This window comes from Malus sylvestris, chromosome 3 (genome assembly GCF_916048215.2).
Source record: "Malus sylvestris chromosome 3, drMalSylv7.2, whole genome shotgun sequence".
NCBI classification, from domain to species: domain Eukaryota; kingdom Viridiplantae; phylum Streptophyta; class Magnoliopsida; order Rosales; family Rosaceae; genus Malus; species Malus sylvestris.
In genome coordinates, this window is record NC_062262.1 from 18,519,562 (window position 1) to 18,540,456 (window position 20,895).

Below are 20,895 nucleotides of genomic sequence, written 5' to 3' on the forward strand. Positions count from 1 at the left end.
GTGAAGCTTTTGGTTTAAGTTTTGTGGGTGAGCTTTTTGGTTGAAGCTTTGTACGTGAAGCTTTTTAATTGAAGCTTTGTACGTGAAAATTTTTGGTTGAGGCTTTGTAGATGAAGATTTTTGGTTGAGGCTTTGTCGGTGAAGTTTTTTTATTGAAGCTTTGTTTTTTGGTTGAAGCTTTTTCTTTGGGCACATAGCTTGAGTGGTTGAAGCTAGTTGTAGGACACCATAACTTGATTTTGCTTCACACTACCTTGATCAAGAGTGTGTGAAGTTTTTTACATGTTGTAGTGTTGAAGCTTTTTGGTTGAAGCTTTGTAGGTGAAGATTTTTGGTTTAAGCTTTGTGTGTGAAGCTTTTTGGTTTAAGTTTTGTGGGTGAGCTTTTTGGTTGAAGCTTTGTACGTAAAGCTTTTTAGTTGAAGCTTTGCACGTGAAGCTTTTTGGTTGAGGCTTTGTAGATGAAGATTTTTTGTTAAGGCTTTGTAGGTGAAGCTTTTTTTTGAAGCTTTGTTTTTTGGTTGAAGCCTTGTAGGTGAAGCTTTTTGGTTGAAGCCTTGTAGGTGAAGCTTTTTGGTTGAAACTTCGTAGGTGAAACTTTATGCTTGAAGCTTTGTAGGTGAAGCTTTTTTGTTGAAGCTTTGTAGGTGAAGCTTTTTTGTTGAGGCTTTGTATGTGAAGCTTTTTGGTTGAGGCTTTATAGGTGAAGCTTTTTGCTTAGGCACATGGCTTGAATAGTTGAAGCTATTCCTAGGGCACCATAATTTGATTTTGCTTCACACTATCTAGATTAAGAGTGTGTGAAGCTTTTGACATTTGTAGTTGCCTCATATGTGTTGAAGCTTTGTTGGCCTTTCCACATGTCATAATTAACAATTAATTAATTGCTTAATTAAATAATTAATCATTATTTCAAAATAATTATTAATTAATTAATTTTAGAAATTTAAAATATTTTTTTGGCAGAATTTTTTTGGCCTTTTTTGGCCTTAAAAAAAACTAGAACAAGAAAATGTGGGAGAGACCATATATATAGATTTTGCTTCCACACTTTTGAGCAAGAGTGTGCGAGACAAACCACATATTGTAGTAGTTGAAGGTTCGGAGAAACCATATAGATTGATTTTGCTTCACACAGTCTTGATCAAGAGAAGCTTTCTATGAGTTGTAGTATTTGCATTGTTACAGAGGGGAAATGTCTGGAGCAAATGCAAGAGGGTTAAAGAGCTTGATCTTTGTATACCATGCACTGAAGCCTTTGTTGGCTTGTAATAAGACTTTGTTGATAACTATAACCCTTGTTGGGCAAAAGTGCTCCCCCAATTGGGTTGAGTTAAGCTTGCTTATCCCCCTTTTGAGTTGTAAGGCTTGAGGGTTTTTGATTATTTGTGAATGCTAAGATTTCAAATGTACAAGTTGTACCTTCCTCACCTAGTTGGTGGGAAGAATGGTGAGTTGCCGAGACAAAAATGATTATTAATAGTATTAGTTGTACTCTTCATCACCTAGTTGGTGATACGAAGGTGAGTTCCTTCATCATCTAGTTGGTGATAAGAGTGGGAAGTTACCTAATGATATTAGAGTATAGGTTGTACCTTTCATCACCTAGTTGGTGATACGAATGTGAGTTCCTTCATCACCTGGTTGGTGAGAATAAGGGCAAGGTGCCAAGGCACATTATAGGAAGTGCCGTTATGTATGAATGTGTTGAAATGTATGATATTTATGTTGATTAACATGAGTGATGCTTATGAATGTTTTGCTATGCATGAAGGAATCCATACTTCGGATATGTGAACCATGTTGGTTGTAACACTTAGTTTCACTTCCTTTGTGCCAAAGTACGCATGTTGAAGCTTTGAGTTAAAGTATAGAGGTAAGTCAGTGTAGACCAAGTGTTCTAGTGCTAGGAATGTAAAAGACATAGACGAAGTTGTCTGAATTCCCTCTTCATTAAATATTTTGCCAAATGGCTTGTGTTACAATAGATCTCAAACGATTGAGGGTCAAAACATTTATAATGTGTATGCCTTCTTATAATAGCCTTTCCTTTAGCACCTAGTCCCCCATCCCAACTCTGAAAGAACAAGGCTTAACCCCATGGTCATAATAGTTAAAGGTACATTCACCCCTGGTTGTCTTGATACAAACCTTTATCCTTCTTGTTTTAATGAGCTTGCTAAGAGTAAAGATCATTCCTCTTACCAAGAGACGAATACGTTTGGTGACTTAGCAGTAGCTAAGTGAGGTAAAAGAGGATAAAATGAGTGTCTGAATGGCTAAAACCTCCTCACTTGGTAGAACTTAACTTTCACTCCCCACTTGTTGATAGGGCTTAACCATATAAGGGTTCCCTTGGTATGTCATTATCTCGGCAAAGGCATGATTGTAAGCTTGTAGCATCACCTCAGAGTAAGTCCTCCAAATGTTAACATTGATCATGTACTTAAAGAAGCATTCACATATGCCTACAGTGAAGACCCTGAGTGTTGTTTTATTATCTTCCTCAGTGTAACGAGAGTACTCATGGCTGAAACAACTGGCATATTCACGCAATGACTCGTCCGATTTCTGACTAATGGTGTATAACTCATCATCAGAATGTAAGCGATCAACTTGGAATATATGTGAGCCACGAAGAGTCTTCTTAACTCAACGAAGGAATCCACCATATTAGGTTGAAAACGACAATACCAATTGAGAGCTTCACCAAAGATAATTAAGGGGAATATAAGACATTGTTCCTCATCATTGTTCATTCGGCATGCCATGGTAGATACGAGACGTGGATATGCTCAATTGGATCCCCCCCTCCCAAGTATACGATTGTAAGCCAAGCTTCTATTTAGTTTTTCCTTGTAGAGGGGTGCAAAGGATCTTCCTTGTTAGAGGGTCTGGCCTTGGATGATTCCAATAAAGTATTTTGGCTTGACCCTCGACCTTCAGCTTATTCACTTCTTTGAGGAGCTGCAAGATAAGGGGGTCCTGAGTGGAGTCAAGCACTATTATAACTCTTCTTTGTAAGTTTCCCTCATCCTTTGGAAGTAGGGAAGTTTGGTTAAAGGCATGTGGCCTTTTTTGGATTCACCATACTCATTTTCGGGATGTATCCATTGGAAGTTCCTTAAGTCTCCTACACCTTCTTGTCCCTTAAAGGTTTGTCATTCTTTTCCTATATTGAAGGCTGGCCTACGTTGTGGTAGGGGACTGAACCCTTTGATGACCTTTGGATCTTTAATCCTTGAGCTTATATGGATGGGGTTTTCTCGACAGTCGCAAAAATGATCTTCGATCTTTCCACTCATTCTACAAGGAGGTGCCTCCATTCACTTCTCCTGTTTCAGGTTGAAACAGCTGGGTTAAGAGAAGTCTCACGTTGACCAACACATTAATAGGTAGTTTGCTCCTCATTAGGAGTATCCATGTTGAAGACCGGTGACCTTCCATGTTAGGGGGCACCTAGGTAATGGTTAACATCCATAGGGGCAATGGGCTCGTGAGATTGAGTCTGCCTACCCTCGTGGAGCATCTCGAAGAGTTTCTCATTCTATTCTTATATGATCTCATTCATCATTACTATCTTGTTATTCTGAGCCTTAAGATCTTCGACCTTAGCCTGAAGAGCAAACTTCTTTCTTTCCTTCCTTTATTATCTCACACTAGGCACAAAAGGGTGTTGTTTTGCGTGCTATGGCTTTCTTTGCTTCCCATGTTGGAAAGGGATGTATGATCAAATGAGAGTGTACAAACGATGGAAATTAACTTGACAAAGCTGGAGAGAGTAGGAATAAGTGTCGTTCCCACAGACGGCATGTTGATGCACAAAATCAGTAAGACTTTGGAACAACGTAAATTGTCAAGTTTATGACCTTCGCTAGATTGCTTCGGTCACCTAGTGATGATAATATGTAAAGAGATAGAGATAGGGAAGCAAACATAAGATGTACATGGTTCACCCTAAGTTTGGCTACGTCCACAAAGTTCTTATTAATAGTGAAGGGTTTACACAAATACATAGGTTTAAGCATAATCATCATTAGTGGATTCTAATGACTTGTTTAAGTACAATAATGACATTTGTCCTTAATTGTGGGAGAATGATCTTCTTTTATAGTTGAGGAGAGTCTTCGGCTTTCGTTCACGATCGATGCAGGACTCTAGGAGCTTTATTCTGACGTTGACACCTGTCATGATGTGATTGGCTTTCTGGGTGGAAGGAAACTCTTGTGCTTCGGCAGGGGTGCCTCAACATGAATCCCTCAGTGGGTCCTTGAAGGTATGAAGTTGACCGGTGCTTAGTAGTTTCGGGATTGGTCAAGTATAGTACAAACAATCTACAATAAAAAAATTAAGAACAAAATTAGATATATTCTTGATTATATATATGTAAATATTTATATACTACTTTGCCATTTGGAACATGAAACCGGTTCTCCTTATGTAGAGCATCATGCAAGACACAACCATTAGATGTAAAGTATAAATAAAGGAGTATGATTCTCTCCCCTCCTATTCTCATCCCCTTCCCTCTCCTCCTCTTACATATTGCTTTTTGTCTTATTGTCTCTATAAAAAAATCAATATAAGATGTTGACGTGACTTAACCGTGACTGGTCAAATAGGAGGGGAGAGAATCCTCCTCCATAAATAAAAGCTTAAATTTGGACCACAAGCTCCTAACATATTAGTGGAAATATCACTTTTTTCTATCTCAATATTTTTGTCTTTTCTCAGCCATGGTTGTTACTAGAATGTGAGTTCTAGTTCTTTAAGACAACTCCAAATAAAAATGCCATAAAAGAAAATAAAATAAGTCTAGAAAAACTAATATAAAATTACCAAACAAAGACATAGTTTTTGTGTTTTGTTTTTAATCAATTACCTCAACCATCGCCACTTCTCTCTTCAGAAGTACCAATAATACAAGGCTGATAGTCTAAACCACAACTTTAAACTTCAAGTTATGCCAAGTATATTTAAAAAATTATAGCAAATTCTTCGGTGGACACATTTCTTGTGTGAACTAATCACCAATTAATTCTTTGTAAAAAAATTCCACAAAGCCATTTAAATTCACTCTTGCTAACTCGTAAATGTTCAATGAAAGTTGATTATTTTCCATCAAACAATCGGTTGAGGTAAGATTGTCTTTCTTGATCTTAATCATGTGAAGGTTCGTTGACAATAAACCTCTCACTATATTAGTGCATTACTATGACTATACCATATATAATTGTTTAGACAATTGTTTTCCTCTTTTTACTATTTTTCTACTCATTTATAGAACGTCTTTTATTGGCCATACCTATTTGATTGTATGAATAAGATGTACTGTGATACACTCAAGCATCAAAATTAAGGAGACTTCTGCAAAACAAACAAAAACACAATTGGAAGAAAGCCCCCTTGTATGTTTAGAATATCCACGATGTACCAATGAACTAACACAAAAAACACAAATAAAAACAAGGAACTAACATCAAAAACCATCCTAAACTATAACAAGGAACTAGCACAACAACATATGTTTATCAGAAAATAATAAACATACTAGTAAAATTCACTATTGGCGTAGGAAATCCCGAAAAGCTAAAAATAAAGTTGAGGCGCTAACCTAGAATAGCGATGCACAAGTAGAAAATCTTGTCGAAATTTGGAGCATTAGCGAATTGAACAATGCAGCATATCCTTCTCAGGTTTTATCATGGAATTTGGTGCTATAATTGTGAAATTTTGCACCCTGATTTTGAAATTTGGCACACGCTATATTTATCCTCTATGAGTTTGCAAATCTCGTTGTAGTTGGAATTGTGAAATAATGCCTATTTAGACGGAAATTAAACTTAGAAATCTTTATCCCTAATTTTCACTTATTTTGTTGTGGAGAATTTGTCGTTTCCCTCGTTTGTAGGATTAACACTTATTTTGTTACGATTACATTACGCTACTCTTGGATAGGATTAACACTAATTATTTTGGAATAACTTCTCACCCACCTGCAAAAATGTGCTCCTGGGCAACTATGTCAAATCACATGTGTTATTCAATCGATACAATTTTAATATGGAACAAACCATTCACATTGTCTTGTGTTGCCCCACCATCGGCAATTTTGGCTCTTACATTGGAACTTGTTCACTTTGAACTCAAAACTTTCATGATTTTTTTTTTTTTTACCACAATACGCTTGATGTGACTTTTGTCTTTGAAGGTACCATGAAGAACAAGTTTTTCCATACGATTCTCACTGTGCCTACCCACCTCAAGATCCAGCATTGCAAATGAAAATTGAAGGTGTTCCTCTGAAAATTAAACGATGTCGTGTCTTGTAGACTGACAGGAGTATCCCCTATATAGGCCATCAACATGAGTAACCAAGCTTGGAACTTTTTATTCTGGCGAGGAGTTTCATGTACATCATGATAAGGAGGCTGAAGGGCACACCCAACAACATGTTGTACTCAATGACGATTTGTTGCTGATTACTTACTGGGGGATTTATAACACCATCGACCATGGTCGCTTAACCAAAGGCTAAAGGGGATAGAGCTTTGCACACTGGTACCATTGTTGCAGTATAGTTCAACAAATAGTCAACTGAGTTGTTGTCTTCATTGATAATGTATTTAATTGTACCAACTAAGGTGGTGGCGGAACCAGAATTCTTTGTGGGAGAGGGCCTTTCATATATGTATTGAGAAAATTTTCAAACTCATAGCATGAGCAATCGAAGTGATCTTCACAAAACTAAAAGACCCATTAAATTTAATAAAGATAATCAAAAGAAATGTATAATACAAGTAAGTGGGAGGTAGAGGGCAAGGTAACCAATAAAAAAAAATTGAAATTATAGGAAGAAAATACAAAGAAATTTGGTTTGAATTGTTTGACAGAAAAAGTAGGGCAAAGAAGAGGGCTGCAAATAATAGTTGAATATGTTGCTTTATAAATAAAATTAAAGTTGATTTTAAAACCTCATCCCTAAGTTTCACTAATCCATAAAGACAAAACAAAGCAAAATTGTTAGAAAAATATAAGATACGATGTCCTTCGACTCAACTTCTTTACGAGAACAATTCATCTTCTTCCTCATGCCTTACGGTTCTATAACTGCAAACTTAAGGCCGTTAGAAATTTCTTACACAATGATCAGGATGGACCCAGGACCACTCTGGTCCATTAGTGGCTCTGCCCATGGGTGCAACATACTTCATATAACGATGTGAGTCAACTCATTTGCCGTTGATAAATCGAGAGTCTTTTCACGAAGCTCAACCTAGCTTGTGTTGCATCTTCCCATTGCAGTATAGCTCATTGCGATGGAGTGTTGGTGCTTGTCTTACCTAATTTTAACACAGAACAGGGTTTTCAGTTTTGTGCAATTTCTTTGGTAGTCTGCAATTTCAAGTTCAATTCTCGCTACTTTTCACGGGTTGGTGTGGGAGATGCCAGAACCACTACTCAAGTTTAATAAAGGCATAATCAATGCTAATTCATAAAGGGTATTCTAGTATTTTACATTCATTGTTTATGGGTGTTTACTATATCAATTATTTGTGAAAGGAGAAATGCTAAGAACTTTTTTTTTTTTAAAGTATGAATCTTCATGAACTCTCTGTTACTTCATAGTTTAACGTTCTATTTTATACTAAAATTATAAAATGTTGTATCGAAAATATAAGATAGCAGAAGATCTATGAAGAGTGCCATTTTGAAACAGCCACTTTAGATTTCTTAGATGGATGAGACATGGTGATTTCATTTCAGCGGTTCCCTCCCTTCAAAATCAGTAAAGACTGATATGACAGTGCGATCCGGACATTCATAAAGCTACTAAAGTAAAGTAAAATCACCCGTCCAGTCCATCCTTCTGGACAAGACTCACTCACTCTCACCCACACATGATTTCAAAATACCAACTACATGATTTGACGTTTCAGATTCTCTAATCTTAACCGAATCCCAATAGACAAACCAATCCAAATCCCCACTCCCTCCCTGGGTATTAGTACTGTATATGGCATTTTTATGGGAACAGAGATCCAAGCCGGATCTTCCTCACTAAGTCCTAATGATCTAGAAATTTGGACTTTTGAAATTTAATTTAACGGTTACAATTATTATCACTTTTAGAAAGATCGTTCTATTTGTAACCGTTTGATCAAATTTCAATGATCCGGATCCTTAGAATTTGGTGGGATGAGATCCGGCTGGGATCTCTGTCCTTTTTACGGGGCCATTTACATAATACTGCTCATTCTACAGCAATATAAGTGGGCATATTTGCAGGCGTTACAGAACAGTCCACATTTTCAACAGAACGTACCAAGTTAAATGATGGCAGTACCATTTACGACCCCACGTCTCTCATTCTTGCTTCCTCTAATCAACCCTAGGTGATGATAATCACACCCATCAACGGCGAGTGAACTAGCTAGGGTTAACCATGCACGTCAGCATGACCAAAGCAATATGCATGCATCCTGCAGTTTTATGTGCATGGCCCCTTGAAGATGCATATATAAGTTGGATAAGTTTCTTAAGTTGCTTAATTAAGTTGAGCAAATGAATTTCCTAAGTTGAGAGGATGCATGCATGGAGCAAACAAGCAATCAATGACTTAATTAAGTTGAGTAATGCAAATTTCAATTTTTAGGAATATTAGTGGGTGGGGAATTAACATATTAGAGGTTATTTTAGGACTAATAGTGGATGGGAAAATAGCATTTCAATTTTTTAACTTTTTATGGTGGGTGTGATTATAATGTGGATGAGAGAAATAGGACATTGGAGTGGGTCTAGCAACTCTCTAATTTAATTTTAAAATAATGGATGTGAACAAAAGTCAAAGGACCTTGGTAAAAAAAAAATCAATTAATGAGAAAAAGGGGTTTTTGAACTTTAATCCTTGAAGGAGATTAAAATTCAATAAAAACCTAGTGTTAGATTGGATATTGATTTTAGTCCTCTAACGTGTACTTAATCCAAATTCATATTATATTTTTGTTTTAATATTTAATAGATATCTTATTTAATGTCATTACATTAAAATTTATACTCATTATACACATTTAATTCATTAATTTTATTTTACTTCCTCTAATTAGTGTACCTACTCGTCCATATCATAATATGTTTTACTAAATTAGTGTACCGGAATGTCCATACCTAAATATATTGTAGTGAATTATTGGCACATAAGAAAATATGCAAAAACATACGTGTACTGAAAAATTTCGTACCTAAATATATGATACTAAACTAGTGTACCGAAATGTCGATAATTAAATATATTATACTAACCTAGTATACCGAAATGTCCGTACTTAAACATATTATATTAACCTAGTGTACCGAAATGTTCGTATCTAAATATATTGTAATGAATTAGTGGCACATAAGAAAATATGCAAAAACATAAGTGTACCGAAAAATCTCTACGAAAATATTTTCTTATATAAGTTACTTACCATAATGAGAATTAAAATTGATAATATTTTCAGAAAATTTAATTTGAACACCATAAAATTATAAATAAAAAATAGAGACATTGAATACATATGTTGTGATTAAATAGAGTCTAAGGACTAACATCAGTTTTTAATCTTGTATAAGATATTTTTCTAAATTTCATCTTATTTAAATATTAAAATCTAGTTTTCTAGAGAGAAAAAAAAGAAAAAAGAAGAAGGAGGAATGAGAACTTAATTTATCCATTAATAATTATCTGAGCTCTCTCGGTAAGAGCAAGTGAAACATGAAAGTACGTTTGCATCATCTATATATCTTATGAATAATGGCATCTCTCTCTCTCTCTCTCTCTCTCTCTCTCGTGTTGCTTTCGTACAGCTCGATATACACTGATAAGCTGGCTGTACAATTATAAACAGCCAAACATATTGGTGTGTATTAACCTATGGTTCCTCCGGGTGGATTCCCAGATGGATGGAATATCACATTGGTTAATTTTGTGGTCCTTCCACCCACAGAGAGAGAGAGAGAGAGAGAGAAAGAGAGACTATGGTTGGTAAATCAACAAATGCATGTTTAACTGTTTACTTAAGAGAATCAAATATGTTCAACGTGAACGAACCACAATAGTATATTTGCTTCTTGGCAGTTAGGGAAAATCAATTTAAACACGTAGCTATAGATAGTAAAAACAAAGTGAGGTTCTAAAGAGGTTTCCCAGCTATAGGGTTAGGAGACTTCATCAACCTCAATATTTTTTAGTAGTTGCGTCATACATACATATATATAGAGAGAGAGAGAAGCCTGCAGGTGCTTCTCACAGGAGGGGGTATATTGTGTATACCGGTTTTGTTTTAGTAGAAGCCATTAGACTTTTGAGTTCCCTCTCCTGCAAAAGCCTGGTCTAGCTTTGGTTCCCTGTTGGCATCCAGCTTTAATCCAAAGTGAATGTGGGGAAAATGTGCCCACTGCAACACAAACGACCTTTTTCTCAGTTGATATATTTAGTTTTTATTCTAACTAGCACATTGATATTGTATCATAAATGTATTATCTATAACTACTCATAATACTGCACAATCTTAAAGAAAAATGCACATATTTCATACTGCAGATGCTCTATTAAAGAGTGTTATACCTTCTACAATTAGGATGCCTGCAATTTGTGCTCATGTTTATGCATCAATATATTTGGTGATCTTTATATCTATAAGCTGTTAGAACAGATATATTGAGGATCACTCATGCATCTTTAAAAACTTCGATATTGACAACTGAATTTATGAGCTAAGCCACTGGGGTTAGCCTAGTGGTGTGAATGGATAGGAGTAAGCTACGTCAAGGGTTCCAAACCTTTCATTGTAACCAAAAAGTATGTATGAGCTAAAAGAACGTATCAATATTGTATAAGCAAGTCTAAGTAACTAAACCCTAAACCTAATACATATATAATCAAGTTGAATGTGGTGCTGAGAACGCCATTCATGCTGTATGGGACTTAAAGCCTAACTACTATTCTGATTGAGGACAATGATCAGAAGGCTAAGGTTGTGCTTAAAAAATTTTGACCAGACATTAATTTCCTTTTGTCCTAGACAATGTAATAAGGAATAGCTTATTCCATTTCTAGAGCTGCACTTTCTTTAGATCATCCTTTATTATTTCAGTTGGATGTTGAGCCCCCAAGGTCTTTACATTTCTTAAGTCTGATTTGAATGTAAATTTATCTTCGAGTTAATCAGTAATTCGATATGAAAAAAACCCTACAAAAACAGATTGAAGTTTTTACAAAAGGCCTCAAGGCAATTTTAAGTCGGGCTACTGGCCACTTAAAGTAATGGATGTATACTTCCCAGTATGAAACACTTGCATTAATTAACAATTGCTAACATCTTGTCCTATGGATGTACTGATAAATCTTGCGCTATCTTAACCATCAAGTAGATTTGTAGTCTTTACTTCACATACTTAATTAATTTGTTATTAGTCAAATGCTAATTAGTGACAGGCAATTAATCCACATAAAATCCAATCTCGATCCTTGTTATATGTTACTCTCATAATTCAAGTTCACCATGCAGTTTTCCGTAAGTTTTTACTTACAATCTTCAAATTGCAAAAGCCGATGGATAAGCTATTTTGAGAGCTTGATCTTTCATTATCTTCCTGATTCTTCCCTTGGCCTTTTATATTAATTAGGTTATTATATTTAAAATGATATAACATTTTATTCCAGATGTAATGACATTCCCCATGCAAGTCTTCTCTACTTATGGCACTCATGATCAGCGTATCCTATTTTTCCAAGACTTGCCAAACCGTGAGTTTCCTCTTTAACCCCGGCCGGAGTCATTTTGAGGTCACAAAATATTTTTAATATAAGGATTGAGTCAATCATATTGTAAGATGTCAATGTGAAATTTTAACACGTACGTGATATTGAAATTAGTTGGAGAGGAATATTGTTTCAACTGCTAGAAAATGAAATGACCATTCACGGATGCTGAAATTTTAAATTAATTATTGACCTCAATAATTTTTTCTATTAATTTAAATACTATTCAACCTCTAATAAACTTTTCTTTGAAGCTTGCATCTATATGAACTAAGAACCTTGTACGTAGTTTGTGGTCTGTTCAATTTTATCTAAAGAAAAATTTGTAAACTAAAAACTAAAAGGAAAAGAATTACAATCATGCATGGTGCGTACTAATCATGATGAGAAACTTAGTTCTGATTTTAATAATTGTTATTTGATTATTAATATTTTTATTGCCAAGATTGTTCTTTGATTGGTTAGTCACCATATTAGCACACACCTATCTGATTGGGTTTTTTTTTTTTTTTTGTTAGAATTGTTCTTTTAATTAATAAGTTCTCGATTATTATGATATATCGTATGACTCTTAAGTTATTTTCAAGAGCCATATATATTCTAACACATGAATTATTTAGTAACATGGGTTCTCGAAAGCAAGAATCAATCACAACTCACTATAACATAGTATGGATCAACTTGGTGGTTCCATTATATATATACTACCAAAATAAAACTTGATAGTTCTACTATATTGTAATGAATTAAGACAAGGTCTCCCATATATATGAAAATATTGAGAGACATGATGGCTGCTTTTTTTGAAACCCATAACTTACATTTTTAGCTGCTGTGCTAAAAGCTTCCCTATGGCTAATGTCAGGATTACTAGCCTTAATCCTTTGGATCTCCTCCCTAGAGAGAGAGAGAGAGATTTAAGTTAATTATCATATCAGTAATTCATCTTCAAGGGTAATTCCATCTCTTAATAATAATAATAATAATAATAATAATTACCATTATCGTCAACTTGTAAAGCAACAAAATGTGTGGCAACACCAATGATTAAAAATAAACTTACTTGATAAACCTGTTATATGCTGAAGGAACCCGCTGTCTTTTCTCTGGTGCTATATATGTTTAACAATTAATTTGAAGAAATTGGTTAGAAAAATAGGACAAAATTACATCAGTATTAGATCGAGCTAAAGGTCGTACCCAGTGCACAAGACTCCCGCTTTACACAGGGTGGAGAGCTACCTAGGTAAAATATTTTGTACCTCATTCCAATGATATTATTGAGATTGAGATCATACACACATATATATGGCTAGATTCCACACTTCAAAAAGTACAACCTGTTAATTTGTTTTTCTGAAATATATATTGTATTAAAATGTGAAAGTATTAATACTCATGAGCATATATAGTTTCTAGGACATTGCTATCCATTAACTGATGGGTTCTGAAATCTGCTATGAAAGGTCACCATCCTAGTTGGCCCGTGAGAAGTGAGGACAAATCCCTAATTGAGCACTTGTAAATGGTGTTTGCATGCTTATTGTTCAAACTAAATGGCTGTAGATTTTTATTTTTTTTTCTTGTACATATTCTATTTGAAACCAAATCTAATTAAATTGCACATAGAGAACCCAAACTCGAATGCACAGGATGAAGCACATTCAGCTAACCTAGGTACGTAGTTGGTTTGCATTTAACAGGATCATCTTGAAGAATTAGGTGATTATTGTTCCTTGTTATTTACTTTTTTCCAATTGTGTGGAGACACTTAATTTGCTCAAAGCTATCATCATAAGATAATTAACCCAGGTAGTTGGTTTGCATTTAACATTTGGTATGAGACATTAAGTGGTTAGGGGGTGGGGGGTAGGTCTGGTCGACTTCATTAATTTGAAGTGACTGCAAAAGATATGTCATATTATTTGTGTATAAGAGAGAGAGAGAGAGAGAGAGAGAGAGACTCACGGCGTATGGGAGAGATTCTAGGTTGGTCATGAAGCTCTAGAGACTCAAATGCATGACCAAACTTGTTGGATTTGGATGATGATGATGATGATGATGATGAGCCGCAGTTCTTATTTGAATCCTCAGAGCTCAGGTGTTGTTTCTGTAACTTTCAATTAATAAATTATTAACCAGCAAACAACCAATTAAATTACATTAAAATTATATATATATATATATATATATATGTATATATCAGTCAAATCACAGTCAACACCTTGGCACCAAAAGAATTTGAAATGAAATTTCAGAGACACGCTCATCACGAAAATACATAATAATAAGTTGGTACTGGTTGAATAATCACTGCTTGATCGATCTTTGAAAAACGAAAAAACACTGTCTAATCCTTAACTGATCACGAATAAATTGACTCGCACACTTCATAAAACTACCTTGTTTACACACACACCCATCAAATTCCTTGTGGAAATTTAGGGAATCCGAGTCAGAAAAATATTGAATATAATTACCTAAGAAAGGAGGCAAAATGTACATTTTAACTTGTTTTACAAATATTATTACTAATCTAACTTAAACCAAAAGAATGGTAGGGTTTGAACCCCAATACAGTAAGCTTAAAAGAAAAATCTATCAACTAGGCAATTCACAACTTGCAAAGCCAAATGCACATATATATTTAAATTAATAGTACAATTACCTGGGGATCTTGATGAGGAGGAATAGTAGTCGACTGAAGGGAACCTCCAATATTAACAGAGAGCAGATTGGCACAATGCCCACATCTCACCGTCACCATATTCATTGAACTATTGCATGGAACACTCACCTGCATCCAATCGGTTCAGTTACCGATCAGTATATAATGTAAGAGGTACATTGAATTATTACCAAAATGCTGTATTCTTCTTCAAAGGAAAATAAATTAATCACTACAATACTAATTGGTGTGAGATTCTAGCTAGGTTATTGCTTAGTTCCATGTTGATTGATTTTTTTTATTTAATTTGTGGGCTCCTGAATCTTAATTTCTTGCTCTCTCGCACACACGCACTCAAAAGCGTTAATGTAACCATCATATGAATATGATCGTAAGCAAACCCCTATTAACCAAACAAAGTACAAATCCTAATTCATAAAACAGAAACAAATCTTGTATGAGAATAAACCAGATTGCATTGATGGACATATGATCATTATGAAGAACTCTATCAATTGAAAACAGCAATACATATAGGACACACATCAGCGATAGGAGGACGAATAATTTATTTATAAAGGAGAAGAGGATGAAGAAGAAGAAGAAGAACAAGGAGAGGAATGAAATGCCTAAATGCATATCGATGCTGAAATCCTCTTTTCTCAAATTAACGAAGTACTGCAGAATTGATCTCAGACCACACATGGGTAAATAACTATAAGGTCTCTTAGCCCCCTTCATTTAATTACTTAAGACACACACACACACACACACACTCTCTCTCTCTCTCTCTGACTCACACGTAGACATACAGAAACTCACACGCGCACAGAGATACTATTTCTTTTCTTTCCCTTTCGGTGCCCCTTCTGGCTTTTCTGCCTGACACACCCGCAAGGAAGATGATAAAAGATAGAAGGAAATAGCTCAATGCATCTCCAAAGAGAGAGAGAGAGGACGAAAGAAAGCGACGTGACGGGAACGGAAACCATTAAAGGCCATGACCAGCAGCATTAACCACTCACTCTTCTTCACTATCAAACATAACTACTCATGATTAAAGGAAGAGAGCCTGAATTATCATCATCATCAACTACACTAATTTAATCACTGTACATTCTGCTGCGTACTCTCCAGTGTTTAACAGCTTCATTTTCCGTATATATACTTTCTTTTTTCTTTTTTTCTTTTGTCGAAATCCGTATAAATACTTTCTCAATTATCACAAAACATAACGTTCGGAAAGGAAAAAAAAACAAAGGAAATCATTTTAGAAGGTTTAATTTATCAGAGGCACCTTGTGATGAAACAAAGAAGAAAAAGAAGCACTATTTGCTGCTCTCTCTCTCTCTCTCTCTCCCTCCCTCCCTCCTTAGACTCTATTCACAGGTTTTTATAAAGAGTAAGGAAAAGGTGCCTTCTGTTCTTCATTGGTATTCAAAACCTGAAATATGCAACAACTGGATCACATTTATTCATCGAGAGAGAGAGAGAGAGAGAGAGAGAGATTAAGTGAGGCAACAACTGGATCACATTTATTCATAGAGAGAGAGAGAGAGAGAGGGAGAGAGAGAGAGATTAAGTAAGGAATGAAATGATAGAACGACAAAAGAAGATGAATCAGTACTGCCATGGCTTAGTAATAAATTAATATTATATATAACCCTACAATTTAATAAATATGCATATATAAGTAGCTTGAGATGAGAGTAGGAAAATGCATAAAGTTGTGCACATATAGCTTGGGATCTGAAACTTCAACCCTAGCTTATAACCTAGCTACTTGTTGCCCTAGTACATGGCCACGAGAATCCCGTAGCGGAACACATTCAGGAGATTTGTTTGCTATCTTTAGCCGGAAGCAATCGTCCCTCACTTTTGAAATTGTTATAAATCCACTGAACTCTTTATGGGGTCGATCGATTGCAATTCTACAACCACTGGTCGATGTTGACGTACATAAAATGAAATTTTCTGATTATTTTCATCTACTGGGAGGCTTGCAGGCCAAACAACCCAGGTACAATTCTTCATAAAATATAAGGTAGGAGACAGATTCTTTGATCAATTCCATGTGACTCTCAAGAATTTGCAATTCTTGGCGTCAATTCGAGTACTTAAACTTTAACAGGAAAAAGGGCATTTTAAGTAGTCGGTTAAGGGACACAATTGTTTTATATATTCATAAAAACCCAGTTATAGATTCTTCTACACCTTTAACTAAGTTATTATTTTGGGGGGCATAGAGGGACATGACGAATCAAATTCATTCTTGATCTGAAAGCTAAAAATATGAAAGCTCGGATATTGGTCAATTCAGCTGTTGGAAGACATGGCACAAAGAAACCTGATAATTGAATAATTAAGGACGGACATGACTAAGAGAGAGAGAGAGAGAGAGAGAGAGAGAGAGAGAGAGATACCGCTAAAATGGTGTTGCAGAAGTTGCAGTGAACATAACAAACGCGTTCGGATGCCATCAAATCCATTGACATAATATTTCAAAGCTTAATTTGTAATTTATAGCCTGATCAGGTAGTATTTCTTGAGAGAGAAAGGCTAAGGTGTGAAACAGAAAAAAGAACAAGATATAATTTGTTATTATTAAAGAAATAAAAATGTACAGAGAAATGAACACAAAGACAAAAGATGAGAAAGCAAGAACTTTTTATGAGAGAGAGAAGAAGAGAGAGAGTGAGGATGGGACTAGTCTGGTCGGAGTGGAGTGGGAATAGATGTAAAATGTAAGTAGTGGTTTTTGTAATATGGATTTATAAAAGGCGGTTTTATGGGAAAGGTTGTTTGTGGATCATTTGAGAGAGAGAGAGAGAGTGTGTGTGTGTGTGTGCGCGCGCTCGCGTGAGAGGTGGTGGGCGTGGGGTTGGGTGTGTTATGATTGAGGGAATGAGTGGGTCGGAGTGACCTATCTCTTAAGTCTTAACCCTCCTCTTGGCTTTCTGTAGCGGACGAGGGGGGCGTGATTGAGATATTTATGCTTGGAATGTTTAGGGAAGAGAGAGAGAGAGAGAGAAATTAATAAAAATAGATCTTATTATTGGGATAAGATCAATGAAAGAGAAAGGAGCTTATGAGAACGAAACAAACACATGTACAAGTTTTTATCCGTACAAATAAAACAAGATGTGTATGAGTTTTTATTGACACAAAATGTCACGTAAAATATATTTACACCATATTATTTGTCATCTGAAAGACGTGCTTAGGATTTCTATCATGTATTTGTATTATGTGTGTCTATCAAGTGTCCAAGCTAGAGAGAGTCGCTACAAAAAGAAATTCATTTCCAGACGAAATATTCATCAGGCAAATTAATAAGGTTTCATCGTCTATACATTTGCCCGATGACATTTCGTTGGCCCATATCCATTGCATAAAACCCGTCATTCAAATGTTTGCCCAATGAATTGTCTTATCCCATCAAGCAAAGTATACTTGCCCAACAAGTTGTATTTGTCGAGTGAAGTGTGTTGACCTACTTAGCCCGATGAATGGAACTTGCCTGATGAAACGGTTTCATTGGGCATTCGGAAATAAAATAAAATTATAAAATCTTTCACCTGACGAAATAATCATTGGGCAATTAATTTTAAAAAATAAAAACTACATGCTCGACGAGTGTTTTCATCAGGCAATTAATTAAAAAAAATACAAAACACATGCTCAACGAAAACATTCGTTGGGCAACCATCGTAATTTTTTTTTAAATTCAAAATTTAAATTAATTAATTAAAAAATCTAAATAAACCATAATGTTAAAAAGTATGTTTAATTACACTAAAACTGAAATATTCGTACAAATTTATGTAAAATATCCTAAACTAACTACCACTAGGGTGGCTGGTGGGATGGCGGCTAAAAAGGTCGCTCGGAGGATCAGGAAGGTGAATAACAAAAGCTGTCATTGCTTAGGCAATTGCATCAATATGTCACCGAAACTCCTCCCATCACTAGCGATGCGCTTCTTCCTGAGCTTCTTTTCAAGCTTTTTCTTCTCGCTGGGGTAGGTCACTAACTTCATCTCCATCTACTGGAGTCTGGAAGACGTCCCGCCTAGAGTCTGAGGCCCCCAACCTGGCCCGCTCTTAAGTCGTGTATCTCCTTGCCTTTTTGTCGCCCAACTCCGTCGATCAACAACTGTAGAAACATCTTTGGATCAGATGTCAGCTCCTCTATTGGCATGTCTGGTTGCTGCTAAGAAAGGTTGGCGAGATACTCATCTTTTTTCTGCAACATAGAAGCCTACAAAAAAGGAGAAACCAATAAAGATTATCGATCATAATATTTACTAAATTTTGAAATTATAATTATGAACGTAATACTTATGTAAATGTCATCAGCCATCTGGTTACTAGAATTGGCATGCGCATCCCCCAATCCTTGACTTCAGGGCAAAGTTTACCTTTCTTACGCTGTTCTTCGACCCTATAAGTGAGGGGTTAAGAATGAGAGCGATGAAGGTACGGCTTCGCTTCCTGATTAGCCTTATTTGCCCCTGATTTCCTATGTAAATTAAAAAATTAATTAAATTTAAAAAAAAATTGGAAAAACAATGAATTGGAATTAATTTTTTTAAAAACTACCGAAATTCTGATCTCTGAAAATGCACAACGACTCCCACTCGACCATCATCTCCACAAACTCTAGGGGTAGATCGGTAAGAGCTTTAGCAGGAGATGCACACGTCTAGTAGTACACGTGCAGCTCGTACTTCCTCTCCTTATACCGTCAAGTGCACACCCGATTTATGTACTTAGTTTAAAAAATACATTAAATAAGTAAAAGTAATACATTAAAAATTTTAAAAATTTCACACTTACCGAGATCTGTCTCATCATCTCCTTTCGCATCTCAAGGGAAAAGTTTTTCCATGAAGAGGAGAGCATGGGGTACTTGGTGTGAATGATGGCAACAATGTCATGAGTCAACAAGCTGTTGACCTCTAAGTTCGCTCGCCAATGCAGTTGGCTGTAATCGACAACGATCTTATTTTGCGTTATAACGAGCGATCCAGTTCGAATACAAGCCTCTAAAACTCCCCTGCATCTTGAACTTCTTCCCAGCTCAGTTTCCCTTGGGTGCACGGCGACAGAATTGGCATCGGCCTCAGCAGTGTCAACATGGGGGTTGGGGCTGGCAAAACCTTGTGCCGTCTCTGGCTGTGAACACGCCCAATAGATTGAGGCACCTGGCCTGATGAAGCAGATGTGGTAAGGCTGGCAGTCGAGTCGGTAATGATCGCCTGGGTATCTTTAACGCTGGATCACTCTAACCTGAACCGGAGGTAAAGTGGCAGCCAATGGTGATCAACCACAATGACATTTGTGAAGAAAAAAAACACAATAATTTCTAAAATTTCACGTAATTTCCAATTTTCCTACAAATTTCTTAATTTTTCCTACAAATTTCATAAATTTCCCTATTTCCTACATTTTCCCCAATATTCCTACAATTTTCACATAATCCTACAACTTTCACCTACAAAATTCACAAAACTCCTACAATTTTCACAATATTCTTACATTTCACAATATTCATACAATTTTCGCAAATTCCTACAACATTCACATACTCCTACAATTTTCACTTATTCCTACGATTTTCACATATTCCTATGATTTTCACAATATCCCTACAATTTCACAAATTCCTACAATTTTCCCCAATTCGTACAATTTTCACATGTTCCTACAGTTTTCACATATTCCTACAAAGTTCACAATATTCCTACAATTTTCACAATATTCTTACAATTTTCACAAATTTCATCAAGCATCACACATGCAATTTATATAATGAAACAAATGAGCAAACATACCCAGTTTTCACATATTCCTACAAAGTTCGCAATATTCCTACAATTTTCACAATATTCTTACAATTTTCACAAATTTCATCAAACCATCACACATGCAATTTATATAATGAAACAACTAAGCAAACATACCCTTGATTATTGGGGAAGAGAGAGCACAAGGAGAGAGAAAGCGCATAGTGAGAGAGAAAGAGAGAGAGAGACCACGATGAGAGAGAGAGAGACCACAGCGACAAAGAGAGCACAAAGAGAGAAAGAGAGCAGATAAAGGGAGGCATAGAGAACAGAGAGCTAGAGAATGAAGCAACACAAGGAGGAAGAAAAAGAAGGCTCTCGGTGTTATAAAATATCAGATATTTGCCTGATGGATAAGTTCGTAGGGCAAAGGTCTTAAAAAGTGTGCCACATGTAGTTTGACTTAAAAAATTCGTTGGGCAGACTGACGTGGGCAAAGGTTGTATAGAAATGTCTTGTGGTTAAATTTTTGGTGAAAAATGGTGGGAAAACATGTTTGGCCAACAAATTTTACAAACTTTATCGGGCAAACTTCTTTAATCTGGGGATAAATTTGATTTTTTGAAAAAACAAT

At 35.7% G+C, this 20,895-nt stretch overlaps 1 protein-coding gene and 1 long non-coding RNA gene across 4 annotated transcripts; both read right to left on the minus strand.

Annotated features, from left to right (window-relative positions):
- Positions 1–10,023: 10,023 nt before the first annotated feature.
- Positions 10,024–17,238, minus strand: LOC126616426 (putative axial regulator YABBY 2). 2 transcript variants are annotated; one of them, XM_050284476.1, is made up of 6 exons: positions 16,897–17,238; positions 14,474–14,602; positions 13,774–13,921; positions 12,869–12,917; positions 12,627–12,702; positions 10,024–10,438 (listed from the first exon to the last, which is right to left on the minus strand). In XM_050284476.1, the coding sequence occupies exons 1-6, from the start codon at positions 16,966–16,968 to the stop codon at positions 10,325–10,327; spliced, it is 588 nt and encodes a 195-aa protein (XP_050140433.1). In that variant the 5' UTR covers positions 16,969–17,238; the 3' UTR covers positions 10,024–10,324. The 2 variants fall into 2 exon arrangements, with proteins under 2 accessions (XP_050140433.1, XP_050140437.1); XM_050284480.1 differs by having other exon boundaries at positions 13,774–13,915; positions 16,897–17,230.
- A 995-nt stretch (positions 17,239–18,233) lies between these two features.
- On the minus strand, positions 18,234–20,626 carry LOC126616019 (uncharacterized). Of its 2 annotated transcripts, XR_007620964.1 has the most exons (5): positions 20,439–20,626; positions 19,312–19,764; positions 19,075–19,210; positions 18,894–18,994; positions 18,234–18,733 (listed from the first exon to the last, which is right to left on the minus strand). It is a non-coding gene; the product is annotated as an uncharacterized LOC126616019 (long non-coding RNA). The 2 variants fall into 2 exon arrangements; XR_007620963.1 differs by having other exon boundaries at positions 19,075–19,764.
- Between the last annotated feature and the right edge of the window lie 269 nt (positions 20,627–20,895).

What these genes read in the sequence shown, in the direction of transcription:
- LOC126616426 (XM_050284476.1), bottom strand. Translation starts at nt 16,968, where the DNA reads ATGTCAATGGATTTGATGGCATCCGAACGCGTTTGTTATGTTCACTGC. An exon ending in TCTGCAACACCATTTTAGCG is followed by an intron (nt 14,603 to 16,896) that starts GTATCTCTCTCT and finishes GATTGGATGCAG; the next exon opens with GTGAGTGTTCCATGCAATAG. An exon ending in CTCCTCATCAAGATCCCCAG is followed by an intron (nt 13,922 to 14,473) that starts GTAATTGTACTA and finishes ATTAATTGAAAG; the next exon opens with TTACAGAAACAACACCTGAG.